Source organism: Liolophura sinensis, chromosome 13, assembly GCF_032854445.1.
Source record: "Liolophura sinensis isolate JHLJ2023 chromosome 13, CUHK_Ljap_v2, whole genome shotgun sequence".
NCBI lineage: Eukaryota > Metazoa > Mollusca > Polyplacophora > Chitonida > Chitonidae > Liolophura > Liolophura sinensis.
In genome coordinates, this window is record NC_088307.1 from 21418636 (window position 1) to 21435230 (window position 16595).

Sequence of the window (16595 nt, forward strand, 5' to 3'; positions counted from 1 at the left end):
TGTACTAATGAGAAACTGATAAGCTATATGAAATCACAAATTTTCATTATTAAAAGAACCAAAGTACATGTATTTAAACACACAATTAAAAATTTTCAGTGTCATCCTAATTTTTTGGGGTTTTTGTTAGTTTTTTGTTTTGTTTTCTTGGCGGCGGGGGGTGGGGGGGAGGGGTGTCGACTTAATTCAGGTAGAGTCATTGCATTTATTATTTACGCCTGCAGCTCCATACTGACAATGAATTTTTATCATAGCTTTCACAGATTTTATCTGTTATATCAGATAACATTATACACTGTATATTTCTGTCATCTAAACCTTACCTCAGCATGCTATCCAGGGCAAGGTTGTGTGTAGTGACATGTGGGCTGGGTTTGTTGGCACTCGGTTTCCCATTGTTGGGTCCATTCGCATTTTTCTTCTTCTTAGTGGAGCGTTTGGGTTTCCGCGGCGGCTTCAAGATTTCCAAGTCAAGCAGGCAGTTGAGGATGTTGAGAAGGACTTCACAAACTCGTGGACTCTTCTGATTTATAGAGACAAAGTGAACAGCCTTGAGGATGACCTTGTAGTTGAGGTGACCATTGGCTTGGATGTAGTGGACAGCTCCACTGACCTCCTGGACATCCTCTACCTCATTGTACACAATGTTTGAGTCAGTCAGGCTTCGAGTCATACCCGTCGTTGGAACGCTGGAAGACATGGACTGCTGGGATATCATGCTGCCGCGCTTTGGCAAAAGCTGAAGCTTTTCGCACGGTGAAGGCTCTGGGCTGTCCTCAGTGATAGTGATGATCGGCTTGATGGTGAGTTGTTCCCCTTTGTTGTGGAGGTTATGTGGGACAGAGTCCACATGTGACCCTGACGAAGTTCGACTGCTCTGCTGGCTGCTATCCCCTTGTGAGTCATTGTCGCCGCGCTCTGCTTCGCGCTCCGTGGTGCGCAATGAGGGCATGCTCTTTCGTCTGTTCACGTCAACAAGCACTTCGTCCTCCGAGAGAACACCAAGCTCTTTGCCGTTTTCTCCAGGGTATTTTGCAAGGGCGGAGCTTGGCCTAGGAAGGTCATGGTCATGTTCAAGTGCAATATTTGATCCTGTGTAGGAACTTGACGAATCATCCTTGAGGGATTTTTCGGACGCATGACACACTGGGCTCTCTTCTCTGTCTGGTGGAGTAGGCTCCGTAGGCGGGGTTTCGTTCTCCTCAATCTGCTTTGGCAATGCTTGCCCTGTTTCAAAGAATTGTCGCAGCTCACTAACCCTAATTTTCTTGAATGGGGGCTGTGTTCTGGGAGTTGACACAGTGTGGGTTGGACTTGCGTTTGGAGTTTCAGGCTTTTCTACCTTTGCTGTCATCGCAGCATTCGTCTCTTCAAACAGAGGCATCATAGGTTGGGCGATGTCCAATGCGTCATCAATTTTAGCATCCTTGGCCACCCCAGGGGGTACTGGACTGAGAGGCTGGTTGTAGGTCACCTGGATATCTGGAATGGGCAAAGACTTGCTCCTCTCTCTTCCGCAGAACTGCAGCCCTTGATACTCGTCACAAATCTCCAACAGACGGTTGTGGATATAGCGCAGTGCCCAGTAGACGCCGTCCTCCTCCCAGTGAAGACAAAACAAGCAGCGTAGCACTGCCACATCAAAGTAGCTGGCGCTGAAAACATCGGGAGCTGCCTCGGCCTGGCCACGCACTACCGTCGACATTGCACTGGCGAGCCTCTGCTTCATGTAATCCTTGTCAACGGGAAGTGCAAGTCGCTGTCCACCCGATGGTTTGGGCTCAAACGGATTTGTGTAGCTCTCTTTGCGTCCACAAGTGCAGGCTGGCGCCTCTCCAGATTTCGCCGACAACACCGTATTACACACCTCGCAGATGACTTCAAACGCTGTGGCAGACTGCGCATCAGAGGTGGATATGGGTGGGCAAATGTCACTCATGGTTGCTAAGGGGGCTGTTGGGGAAGACGGATCCTGGATACTGTTTCTGCTCGAGGTCACAACCCCAAGGAATATATTTTCTGTTGAAGATCCTTTACCGATGTAAATGTTCGCAGCATTAGTGTGGAATTTCAAAGCGCTCCGTTGCGCTTTCAAAACATTTCTCTGAGGCTTGACCAGGGTTGAAAAGCAAGGAATGTCAGGTTGGCGATACTCCCACAATGGCTGCCACAGTCGTAAGCCGCTCTCCAGTTTCAGAGACTGAAAGTCATCATCGCCCAAGCTGTGGATGAGGGGCGCAAACAAGTACACGAAAAGCTGAACAACATTCAGAGAATGCATGTAGGTACGCGCAACAGGTTTTCCGCCACCAAACATTCGCTGCTCAGCTTCGTTGTCCTCACATTCAGACGCTGCATCCAAAATTGTCCAGTGCAGTGTGTAGAGCAGCTTGGTTTCGCTCGGTCCCAGCTTGGACTCCGGCTCTTTCTGCTTGCGGTTGGTAAGGAGGGCGGCGCAGGAATGCATGACATGTGGGAACGCGGCCTGCACGAGCTTCCAGCGAGACACACTCTGTATGGCTTCACACAGACAAGGGGACAACCCATGATGGATGTTCTGCACAACAACTCGCTCAAAGGACTGAAAAAATATGAAACATAGATGAACAATTACATTAACTGACAATGTAGTTCTTGCTTTTGAGGGCACTAGCCTTGCTAGATTTAGGGGATTACCTATAAACATTAATGTTAAGCCTTATTGTTTCATGATTTTTTTTTTATATGATTCTCCATATCCAAAATGTGGGATATGAAACTAGGGGGAAAGTTTACAATGTATAATTTGATTTATTTGATTGGTGTTTTATGCGGTACTCCAGAATACTGGAAAGTTTATACAGGCAGTTATAAAACTTCACATGTAAATGGAACAGATAATATAATCTATATTTTTATTATAAACTGAATACTGATATATCTGTACACTGTTAAATGTCACCAACAGCTTATCTAGCCATTTAATACACACTGACTGCTTATTCTTATCTTAATGTCCATGCGTGTACACACAAATAACACGGTTCAAGGTTGCAGCCAAGGTTGATAAAGTGTACAGACAGAGCATCCATAGTGTAGATCTATGCTACTGATTCACATGTTGGCCATTGTAAACTTCATTAGCCATTGCAATAAGCCCTTCCAGAGCCTCTCCATCACAGAACTCCCAATTCTACCCTCAATATATGCCAGCCTCTACCACCCCTTCAAACCCCAAGCGCTCACTCACACAGTTTACCACCCCTTCCAAAGCCCCTCCATCACACAACCCCAATTTCATCCCTGACACAGAGAATGATGAGCCCAGCCCCTACCACCCCTTCCGAAGTCCTCCATCACACAACCCCAATTTCATCCCTGACACAGTGGATGATGAGCCCAGCTTCTACCAACCCTTCTACAGCCCATCATACAGCATCCAATCTCACCCTAACATGGTGGATAAATAGACCAGCCTCTATCACCCCTTCCAAAGCCCCTCCATCACACAGCCCCCAATTTCATCCCTGACACAGAGAATGATGAGCCCAGCCCCTACCACCCCTTCCAAAGCCCCTCCATCACACATCCCCAATTTCATCCCTGACATAGTGAATGACTAGCCCAACCCCTACCAGCCCTACCAAAGACCCTATATCATACAACACCCAATCTCGTCCCTGACACAGTGAATGACTTTCCCAGCCCCTACCACCCCTATCAAAGCCCCTCTATCATATAACCCCCAGTCTCATAACTGAAACAGTGAATGACTATCCCAGCCCCTACCACCCCTTCCAAAGCCCCTCCATCACACACCCCAATTTCATCCTTGACACAGTGGGTGATGAGCAAAGCCTATATCACCCCTTTCACAGCCATTTCATCACACAGCCCCCAATTTCACCAATGATACAGCGATGACTAGCCCAGCCTCACCACCCCTTCCATCATACAGCCCCAATCTCACCCCTGACACAGTTAATCACTAATCCAGCCTCCACCACCCCTTCCATCATACAGCCCCCAATCTCACCCCTGACACAGTTAATCACTAATCCAGCCTACACCACCCTTCCATCATACAGCCCCCAATCTCACCCCTGACACAGTTAATCACTAATCCAGCCTCCACCCCACCCCACTTCCATCATAAAGCCCCCAATCTCACCCCTGACACAGTTAATTACTAATCCAGCCTCCACCACCCCTTCCATCATACAGCCCCCAATCTCACCCCTGACACAGTTAATCACTAATCCAGCCTCCACCACCTCTTCCATCATACAGCCCCCATTCTCACCCCTGACACAGTTAATCACTAATCCAGCCTCCACCACCCCTTCCATCATACAGCCCCCAATCTCACCCCTGACACAGTTAATCACTAATCCAGCCTACACCACCCTTTCCATCATACAGCCCCCAATCTCACCCCTGACACAGTTAATCACTAATCCAGCCTCCACCACCCCTTCCATCAGACAGCCCCATTCTCACCCCTGACACAGTTAATCACTAATCCAGCCTCCACCCCCCCTTCCATCATACAGCCCCCAATCTCACCCCTGACACAGTTAATCACTAATCCAGCCCCCACCACCCCTTCCATCATACAGCCCCCAATCACCCCTGACACAGTTAATCACTAATCCAGCCTCCACCACCCCTTCCATCATACAGCCCCCCAATCTCCTCCCTGACACAGTTAATCACTAATCCAGCCTCCACCACCCCTTCCAAAGCCCCTACATCAATGGGCTCCAATCTCATCCATGATACAACCCAGCCTCTACCTCCCCTTCCAAAGACCCTCCATTACACAACCCCTAATGTGGCCCCTGCATCAGTGAGCAATGGACAGCAACAGCTGTGACAGTGATTATTCAGGCACTAATTACAATTCCCTGCCCTATTTCCCTCTGACCAGACAAACCAAAGTGCATTTACTGTCAATAGTCTAATTTCCAGCATGCACTTATCCTAAATATGCTAATTTTCCTAGATGCATTTACCATAAATATTCTAATTTTCCACCACAAACTGACATTATCTCTTTATGATGAACTGAATTGTTTTTTGTTTTTTTTTCTTACGCAAACATTTAATTTTTATCATCTATGACCATAATAAAAAAAACTAATATGACAAACTTTCCCTGCAGGAACACTGTCAGCAAATTTAAATGAAATCATTCGTCAGAAGAAATCATTCGTCAGAAGAATTCAATATTATGTACATGAATTTGTGTATATGTTATTACATGTACATGTGCGTCAGAGTGCCCAGTAATACCATTTCTTACCAGGGGGTGGGTGGGGTTAAGTCTGAAATTAGACAAGGGTCCACCGACCTGCCTATGATGCCCCTGACACTGATAAAGTCTGACAGGGGTGGGGGGTGGGGGGAATCTTTGAATATATCCTTGTATAACACTTGTATAATTTCCACCCATCAAATCTACCGAGACACCCTAATAGTGCTAGATGGTAAGACCACGAGATTTAGTAAGCATCCCTTACATTAAGTACACATAGTTAATACTTTTTATTTAATTCAGGGTTGGTCAACTGTGTCACTTTTCACAGCTTTAATGACCCAATAATTTATGTGCACCTACTTACAATGTAGGTACAATGTATGTACTTGTATATGTGCCTTCATTCTTCGACCTTTTCAACCACCACTGTCGTCATATGACTGAAAAATTGTTAAGCACGACGTTTAAACCCCAAGCACTCACTCACTCACTCACTCACTCACTCAACCATCACTGCAACCAACAATTTTAGATACATTCTGAGAGAACTATTGGGTGTAGAGAAATAATCCCCACAGTTTTATGAAGCTTGCATCTTTAACGACACCAACAATCATCTTTAGCTCCATTTTCATAATGGAGCTGCTTGCAGCAGTCCCTATCTGTTGAAATAACAGAGGCTCTGGGAGGCGGGGGGGGGGGGGGGGGGGGCACCCTATAGGGTTTAATCACTGCAGTCATTCTTGTAAGAAAATGATCCAGGCTAGCATGCATGACTGTAAAGCCTATATAGATTCATCCACAGGCTATCACACTCCCTAATGATTTTCTGTCACAATCCGCTAAGCTTTGGTCCATCTGCTGCTTGACCAGTAGTGACCGCTTCACTGGACTTCGGATGATCCAGACTCATGTGTTAAGATTTCACATGAGTGCTTCCTTTACAGAGCATTATACAGTCGTCAATATGAAAGCTGTGCTCCTTGAATTCGGCCATGTTCCAGAGAGGCAGTCTATGTACACACGACATGACAGTGTGTAGGCACAACTATTTTTTACCATCTCTACTACCCCGTTTCATGTGCTGGCTGGGACAGTCAAAGGGGTAGCACTATTTTTGTTGTTGTTGTATGTAACTTATCTTCCAAACTATTACGTACATGACACTGTTTTCAGCGTTGTGTTATATTTGATGTACATTTTTGACATCAACATTTTCTTTTGGGTATGAAGGCCTTGGGGAAGAACAGTTTCACTGTAAATTACATGCACCTTCAACATATTATTTATTTATTTGATTGGTGTTTTACGCCATACTCAGCAATATGTCACTAATTCAACGGCGGCCAGCATTATGGTGGGAGGAAACCAGGCAAAGCCTGTCTGATACCCACGATCATCTGCTGGCTACTGGCAGACCTTCCCACGTACAGCCGGAGAGGAAGCCTGCATGAGCTGGACTTGAACTCACAGCGACCACATTGGTGAGTCACTGTGCCGCGTTGGCGTGCCAACCACCTCACCTTCAAGGAATACATGTAAAGATTTCATTACATGTATACTATAATATCATAAACATGTAGCAAAAGAAAACTTGCTTAATAATAAATAACATCTCCCCAGTGGGAGAGTTTTACTTTCAAATCAAGTTTAAACTCTTTTAGGGAACTAATTTTGATTGCATACAAAAAAAATATCCAAGTTTTCCAAAATATTGTTTAGAGCAAACAAAGAATCAAGGAAACTGAAGAGTAGAGCATTAGTAAACTAATGAAGGAAAAAGACTGTCATTTTAGTGCCTCTGGAACACATAAACATGTCTTACATGCATGTAGAAGAATTGCTGGTACTGTCCACCTTTACCACAATCAGACGATTTTCCTGTATTATTTTTATTTTACAGAGCAAAATGCCTCATTACTGGCATATGCTACCAACCCCACTACCCCCACCCACACCTCAAGCCCTACCATTTTACAGATGAGCAAACCAAATTCAACTTGCTACTCCCATTTATAAACAAGCCAGATATTTCTAAAATGCACGTCTGACAGGTCATGTGTTAGCCCCCCCCCCCCCTCCCCCACCGGCTCTGACCACCATAATGCTGTGCTGTTCAATTGCATAAGTGAAATATTCTTGAGTAGGGTGTTAAAACTCCAATCAAATAAATAATTTAATTTCTTACATGATTGGGATTTGGCAAATTTGAACAGTACTATTTTTTTGGAAAGAAAAGAAATACATGAGGCATATTTTGTATATAAACACCATTCAGGTGCAAGTATTTAGGGCCTACTTACAGCATGTATTGCGCGAGAGGTGAGGGTTTGTTTTAACCCATACCCAGAGGCCTGCTTGCCTGTAGCCAATCATCACATACTAAAAGCCTCATTTGCCTAGTACATCTGCACCCTTAATCAAGTTAGGCAATTCCCATGTTGGCCACTCAGCTTGGAATAAAACCTTACAAGCGCTGAAACCTGTTCAAATCTAGCTAAGGTGTTGCTTGCCTGACTCTGCAGAACTGCCTGGTCAAGCAAAGGATTCCCGTCACCATGGCAACGGAAAGATGGGTTGAAAACTGACTTAACTGCTGTGTTACTGATAGCCAGTCTCAGGGCCTTGCACAGCAGTATTATATGTGTGGATGTAATAAAGGTTGGGGGGGGGGGGGGGATTGTGGGAGGGGATATCTCCCCTCTTAGTGCTTTGCCACTGACTGCCACTACTCAGAGCACATATGGTGAATACAGCAAACAGGCCCTTATCACAGATAGTTATTTGCCTATCCTTCACTTCTCCATGCTTGAACTGGATGACTGGATTTCGTATATGATACAGTAGGCCAGGTTTAGGCTACACATATTGAACTGTTCAATGACATCAAATAAACAGGAACAATTGATCAGAAACTGATCATAAAATTATATGGAGTTATCACCTTATTGTTATATTCGTGGGAAATGTGTGTCAGATGTTGCAAATTTTATAGTTTATAACGGTGATGGAACTTAATGCGATCATAAAAATGCTCCGAAAAGCACAATACACGGTGTACGTAGCCAGTACACATACACTCTACATGTATGCATACACATGGGTTATGTATCCAGTTACAGTGTGAACAGCCATAGTAAAGAGCCAGGTTGTCCGAGTGTTTGGTCATTCACTCATCTTCAGGAGCTCCAAATAAAAGTGACGACTTCAAAACTAACCCCAGCTAGGTCATCATAAAATCAACAACAAAAGGAAGGATTTGTACCAGTGCAAATATTCATTATTTCAAAAACACAAAGTTTACATGATTATCATTTATCAACATGTATTTTATCTAACATGTATTTTTACATGCAACTTCCACGTTTTTTTGTGATGATATGAACAGAACCTAGTACATTTCACACCCATACAATACCTAATACATTTAAATCATCATTGTTGAAGATTATCATGCTGAAGAGCTCGAAATAAAAAACATTTTGACCGCCTGAAAGGAATCTACACTGTATGTTCATGGCATGTATGGCTAAAAAGTTTGTTCTTCTTCTGGGCTCTTATTCCACCTGGCTGTAGCTTTAAGTCAGGAGGTACATGTACCTGTACCACACACACATGATGTGCGTCAAGGAAATACCTGAGTGCATATGTATACACGTATACACGACAGAACACGCAACAGCTATCAAATAAACACGCTATAAACAGAAAAAAAGGTTTTCAAGTTTAGAAATGTATTAAAACTCTGAACTATTAAACTGCACATTAAAATGAACATGAAGGTATATTATATATATACATTATTAATAATTTGAAGAGCAAAAAAAATGTACTTACAATCCAGTATATGTATAATGTGAAGTGGTTACTTCACATCATAGAGCCATCTTAACACAACTACATGTTCATACTGCTTTTGAAAGTTCTGTATGTAAAGTATTTGGGTATATTAGAGGCCACAGTGTTTTCTGGAAGGTTTTACACCCGGTAGTAAGCATATACCCGGTAATGCATAATATGGATCCTAAATTGTTTGCAGAAATTTGCAGTAATCGTTTCAGAAATAAATTCATGAGATTAGGTTCATATCGCGCTAAACATACGGCTGCCATTGATGATGTCTAAACCACTTACATGTACATGTACTTAGCGGAGTACATACTGTACACATCATTACCTTTATTGGATATGTCACATAATATATGGACCAATCTGGAAAATGTTTTTTCCATAAGATAAAATAATTTGCTTATTTATTTATTTGGTTGATGTTTTACGCCATACTCAAGAATATTTCACTTATGTGACGATGGCCAGCATTATGGTGGTTGGAAACCTGGTAAAACCCGGGAGAAACCCACGACCATCCTAAGGCTGCTGACAGACCTTCTAACATACGCCCGCAGAGGAAGCCAGCATAAACTGAAATTGAACTCACAGCAACTGCATTGGTGAGAGGCTCCAGGGTCACTGCGTTGTGCTGACGTGCTAACCATCTCGGCCAGGATAGAATTATCACTTACATGCACATTTTCGGTTACACGTAAGTAGATGTAACGTCCATAAACTACATGTACAATTACATATATACTCTAATCAACTCAATGTCAATTAAACCATAAATTATCTAATTGCTGTTTAACGCCATACCTGAGAATTTTTAAATTTCATTTTAATGAGGGTCGTCAATTTCACAGGTCAAAAATGCATGTTTGGTATTCTGTCACCACACAACGTGTCTGATAATGATTTATTAATTGGGCGTTCTGTTTGCAGCCCTTGCTTAGAAATGTGAAGACCCTTATCACATCATTAGAACTCTTCACATCCTGAAGGTATAAAAGGCCATGTATCAAATGACAGCCTCTGATCCAGCTATTGATTGGCTACGGAATTTCCGTGCAATGTCTAGCCGTGCTATCAAGTGCTAAGAATACATTGTTATCAACTGCTGGCCTGATCAATATTCTGGTGTACAATTTTAAGTTTTTCTTAAAGTGATCCTGGGACTCCTTGCAATGATAAAAAGGCACAAGCTGACATGTTTTTGCACATTTTGTAATATATGCATTATTTTATTCTTTTGACACTGTCATACTTCTATTCATCTATATTTTTTGATCACATTTTGTCACGTTTGATAAATGTCATTGTGATCTCTGAGACGGCTTGTCTTACGTTTGCTGTTTATAATTACTGACCCTGATGAAATATGTGCCAAAAGGGTGGGTAAAATTCAATAATAATATAATAAAATTATATAAATTGTAGTACATGTAACTCTTTGACTGTAATATTCGCCCAAACTAATAGGTATGTGGAACTATTATAAAACATAAAATACAAGAACAAAGACGTACGTGGGAAGGTCTGGCAGCAACCTGCAGATATTCTTGGGTTTCCCCCAGGCTGTGCCCAGTTTCCTCCCACCATAATGCTGGCCGGCGTTGTAAAAGTGAAATATTCTTGAGTACGGCATAAAAGACCAATCAATAACTAAATAAAAACAAAGAACCAAACACATATACATGTAAATGGAATCAGGGAGCAATGTTACTGTTACTGCCATGTATGCATACCATCTTCTTTATACATCATATATCGTGTACTATGGAATATGCATGTATGTGAAGTTGAGCATCTGTGTACATACATGTACAGTAAGCAAACATTTAATAACTGCGCGTAGTTAATGAAATATTAATCACTTTGCATGTATTAGAAATTGGTAATTGTGTCCAAATTTATTCATACAATGTTTTGAAACATATAAAAAAAAACCCACTGTCTTTGTTTTGTAACACCAACCTATTCTGTGTTTAAATCTCTAGTGCTTTGGGCTTCATCAGCATTTAAAAAAAAATAACCAACCAAATGTGCAGATTCTGAGAAAAAGCTCACAGAAAAGGTGGTGAGAAATTTCTAGACATTGCTCAGCTTCAGTAGTCGAACTAACATGCCTGGCCGCATACCAAGACTAATGATTAATTAAACATGTACTATGGTATGCTGTTCTCTTTAGACACGATTTCTTCCTTCCAATGAAACCAAAGCCTACACTGCATCTTTTGCGTGACATCTTGGCATGCTTATACAATATACCAGGGTGCACGAAGAGCTAGGACTATGTCTGATAATTTCTGCAAACATCCTGGCTCTATAGATCAATGGTCAGGTTATCCAGAGAGCGCCTTGCAATCTTGAACGCCAGTGGGTTTTCTTACGGTGCAATGGTCTTATGGATTATTTCCTATGCCAGAGAAACATTTGTGTACCCAATACAAATTGACCCATTGATTCCGTGCGAGACGTTGGTTGTGGTAGTCGTCACACTCACAAACAAACCTTGTCTTTGTCAAGAAGTCCGATCGTTGTAGGTTTTGTTGGGTTTTCTTTTGGTCAATACAGCCAGAGAGCCGAAGGGCCAGCTGTTTTTCACACTTCACAAACAACAATCATTGGGCTTGATCATTTCTTGTACACACACACACACACACACTCCAATACAGAGGTCTGAACATTCTCTTATTAACAGCTTACAGTGCATTACAATCTTGCAACTGCACTAAAGGTCTTTGGTCTCCTGCAACTTTACATTGCAAGTCTGAAAACTATGGTACATGTACATGTACACGACAATGGGTGAGGGCTTAGGATGATACCTTACAGTAATTACCCTACATAACCTAAAAATTTGCACACAAAAGTAAATTTTTAACGGCAAATAAATGTCACAAAATATTATGTTTGGTGCTGAAACTTAGAAGTTTCCAGTAGAATATCATCCCATGTTCCAAGTAAACCTCAAAACATTTTTCTAAAATCAACAGAACTCTCGCTCCAAATCCGGAAAACTGGGCAGGTTAGCCATGGACGAAATTCATTCATTTAGGGATATAAACTTATCTGCGTTTAATATGATTTAATATGACAATGCTGTACTAATGAATTTTCATTTATAAATTGGCTGTCAAATTTATGCCTGCCTTTGCCAGGCACAGACAAAACCTTCTGACTCGAAGCTAGCAAGAACAGGATCTGAGTCAGTGACCATAATGATCAAAGGCAGATCAATGAAGTACATATACTGTAAAGATATTTCCCATGATTTCTTCACTAAGAACACTCAACAGCAATTCTCCAGGTCAAATATCTCTTGCCGGGTTATTTCCCCAAAAAAAAAAAAAAAAAAAAACAATCCAAATTCACATTACTGTAGCTGCTAACACCCTACAAAAAGTTCATCCTATTTTTCACTGGTTTTTATGTTAGTCTGCTCATCTGGCCTTTTGTTAGGTGAACAGCCTTTGTTAAAACATGCTTGTACCTGTAGAATACCAAAAATTTGAGTGATGATGGATCTAACGAGTGAGCTACGGAGCTGTTTGCTACACATAAATCAGCATTTTGCAAGAAACTAATCATTTTCAAAACCAGAAACACGACACCACATATCTACTCTGGAAATTCATTTCAAAGGTCGCCAAAGCTCAACGCAATGGTGACTGCGTGTGGAATTAATGAGCTTACAGATCAGTACATGTTGAGAGGTGGTGAATTGGTGAGCAAACAGCTCCGTCCTGCAACATCAATAACAGTAGTTGTCTGAACATGGCAGAAGGCCATTGGACGTGATAACTGATGTACATGTACGCAAGCTCTACACAACAGAGATCAAAAACGCTGATTGCCACACCGCACCCTCCCCCATCCCTGATGGGCTTTCTAAAAACAGATTTAAGTGAACTTTCATAGAACAAATGTGAAGGTTCACCTGTAAAAGCTAAGGAAACACTCGGCTGGTCAAATACATGTATGTTGGTCACTTTCAAGTCATGCTTAATATACAAATGACATCTGCACATGTGTGATGTATGTATACTGTATATTTAAGCTTACATGACTTGGTGGTTAACATGCTAGAGCGGTGAAATGACCCAGGTCCAGCTCATGTTGCATGATGGCTTCCTCTCCAGTCGTATGTCAGTAACCTGTTGATGCTCGTGGGTTTCCCCCGGGGGTCTGCCTGGTTTCCTCCCACCAGAATGCTTGCCGTCATGAGATAAGTAAAATATTCTTGTGTACGGCGTAATTAAAACACCAATCAAATAAATAAATAAATATAAAAGTATATTCACAATGTTTTTTTTTTTTTGTACATATTCTTGGCAGCCTTCATGACATTGGCCAGCAAATATTTATAATGGGAGAAAGCCAGGCAGAGCCCAGGGGAAACCTATCCACAGAATCCAGGGGCTACTACATGTGTATGAGCTGTACATGTAATACATTTGTAAATTTGAACATGTACAAACACATTCAAAGGGAAACATGGATTTCTAAAGAACAGCATGCAGCATTGGATCCTGGCACTTAAACTGCCACTGTTAAATCACACTCTCACCCACTGGCCATTTAAGTGAATAGTCGCTGTGTGACAGGTAACACAATAGCAGCGTGTGATCTCAATATATCACAAAGATCAAATGTACAGGCAAGACAAGCTGTCAGACCTAAACAGAAGCATGAATAATTAACACCAGCAGATTGCACCTCACAGCTTTACATCTCCGTCATTTAGTAGTGCCGCATTGATTTTTACACCATCGTCTGCTGGTGTCTTCAGATGCCGCTGTTGTACTGACTGCCGAGTGGCAGATCTAAGACAGAGCTACAGAAGCAGTTCTACATGCATGCTTAACTCAGACCGACAGTAGGAGACACCAACTTTATTTTGTCCTTCATGGGCAAGTCGACATTAAAAATCCAAAAACTGAAATCAAAATGAACTGAAAATCCACTTTTTTTTGTCCCATCTTGATATACATTTATAATTTTTAAGTTTTTCAAAGGCTTTCCGGCCCTGAAAAAGATTTTTTTTCACCTGTAAAGCAAATAATTTAAATTGGTGTGGCCTTACATGTAGGTCCTCCTTAAAAAAGCTCTTTGTTGGGTGTAATCTAACCCTATCACAAAACAATCTGTTGGTCAGCAGGGAATCGCGTTTTTCATTCTTGCTAATATGCCTATTTCACACATTAAAGCTGACTTGTGCCTAATCCTCTTGTTGCGACTGACATACATGTGCCTACACCACACGTTGCAGCTGACGTGTGCGTACAAGTATGCCACATATTGTGACTGATATACGATAATTTCACATGTTGCAGCTGACATTTTATTTGATTCCATCTGCTGCAAAAGGCCAATTCCACATATTACAAAACTGTAATATCCATGTACCACACATGCTGCAGTTGTTTTCAGCTGTTTCCACATGTTTCAGACCTGCTTTTTTAACATTCGCATTTGGGCATACTTGCCACAGCAATGCAGCCATGATCAAACTAGAATCCATACGCAGACATGGCCTTTGAAATTTCTGCTTTTTATGGCCAATAAAATGGCAAGCTTTCAAAGTAACACCTTTTACTTGGTGTTTTCAGCTTCTCCATTGTTTATACTATAAGTTATTGGGAATCGGGACAGGATTTCCAATGCAGAATTTCAATGAAACAGATATTTAATGTAGAAAGCATGCTGCCGCCAGGTTAAAACATACATAGGCTATTGAGTGAAAATCGACACCCAGCTCTTGTGTAATGTGAGATCCGGCGACATTTCTGTTACAAAAATGGTGACCTTCTGAAATGCGAAAGTGACTTATTAATTGGTATCAAGTACTGACAGTCCCAGGTGACCCATCTTACAGGCTGACGTGCTATGTCTACTGTCCAGTATCCAGTCTCAGATTACCCATCTTGCAGGCTGATTTGCTGTGTCCAGTATCAACAGCCTCTGTTTACCCATCTTGTAGCTTGATGTTCATTCACGCTGCATCCAGAATTACCCCAGTATGATTATGTCAGCTATTAACAGCCTGTTTGTTCTGACAGGTTAACAAACAACCCTGGTTAAATATAAATCTACACTGATCACCCCTGTGGGTTCATAACACAAGTCTCCGACACATGATCCACATTCCCCCCCCCCCTTCCCCCCTCTATCATCATGGCTGTGTGTAATTTATACTTGCATAAAGACCATAGCCTAGGGTTACACCAGATAATTCAGTTCATAATTCAGTTCCTAATCAAAGCTCCTCTTCCTCACCTCGGGTCACTACGGAATTAGCGCCACTTTATTTATGTTTCTGATTGCAGTTTTATGTCATACTCAAGAATATTTCACTTACATTCACGTGCATTTGATGATCAGAACCAGAATTAGTGTGAGGAAGGAAGACTCACAACCATCCGCAGGCTGCTGGCACAACCTCCTACATATAGAGGAAGTCAGCATGAGCTGGACTTGAACTCACAGCCACTGCATGTGTGAGAGCTCCCCCAGGTCATTGTGCTGCACTACATATAGCATATGGTCAGTGGTGGACTCACTGCTTCAATTAATGTTCAAATCCAATTCTGAACTGTGGGTTCAAATCCAGTTCTTGCTGAATTAGTGAGATTTGTAGTGATTAGTGACTGAGTGCTTAGGGTTTAATGTTGTACTCAACAATTTTTCAGTCATATGATGACGAAGGAGTCCTTAGAGTGCATGTGCCTTCTTGTTGCAGGACAGACTTCCATCTCCCTTTTTTCTAGAGACGACTTATCAAAGGCAAGTAAGTTGCCCCACCCAACCCATTACACTGATACAGGTCAACCAGTCGTTGCACTATGCCCTTAATGCTCAACGCCAAGTGAGGAAGGTACAACTTCCTTTTTCAAGGTCGTAAATGTGACCTGACCCAGGATTGATCCTGAATCTACCGCTCCTGAAGCAGGACGCTCTACCAAATGAACCATCAGGGCTGGTCAGGAGGTTTTTAGGTTTCTGCCAAGTTGTTTTTCCCAAGCTTTAGATCACCTTACAGCATACATGTATAACCATAGTAGACACTATCATAAACTTAACCACCACTATATAAAATAAATACATGTACATTTACATATGGTGGCTCAGTTGGTTAGCACGTTAGCACAGCGTAATGAACCAGAAGCCTCTCATCAATGCGATCGTTGTGAGTTCAAGTCCAGGTGTGTCAGCAACCTGCGGATGGTCATGGCTTTCCCTGGGGCTTTCTGCCCGGATTCCTCCCACCATAATGCTGGCCGCCGTCGTATAAGTGAAATATTCTTGAGCATGGTGTAAAAACCAATGAAATAAATAAAAAAAATAAACTTTACATATGTACAAGCAGAAATTAACACTGGTCCGCTGGTCCAAGGGCAGTGGATTATTTGCTCAAGCCAGTAGAGTTAAACAAGAACTTGTCCAACTGACCAATAATTTATCAAGACTTAATTCAAATACGAGTACCGTGCCTACCTACATGTGCATACAATTTTCAAAA

The 16595-nt window shown here is 42.0% G+C and overlaps 1 protein-coding gene across 1 annotated transcript in view; it reads right to left on the bottom strand.

The window, feature by feature from the left end:
* Positions 1-16595, bottom strand: part of LOC135480427 (protein unc-80 homolog) — a 100042-nt gene that overhangs the window by 73374 nt on the left and 10073 nt on the right. Inside the window, exon 3 of the mRNA XM_064760257.1 lies at positions 324-2581. Coding sequence (XP_064616327.1) covers positions 324-2581 — 2258 coding nt within the window. The remainder of the gene's footprint in view (positions 1-323; positions 2582-16595) is intronic.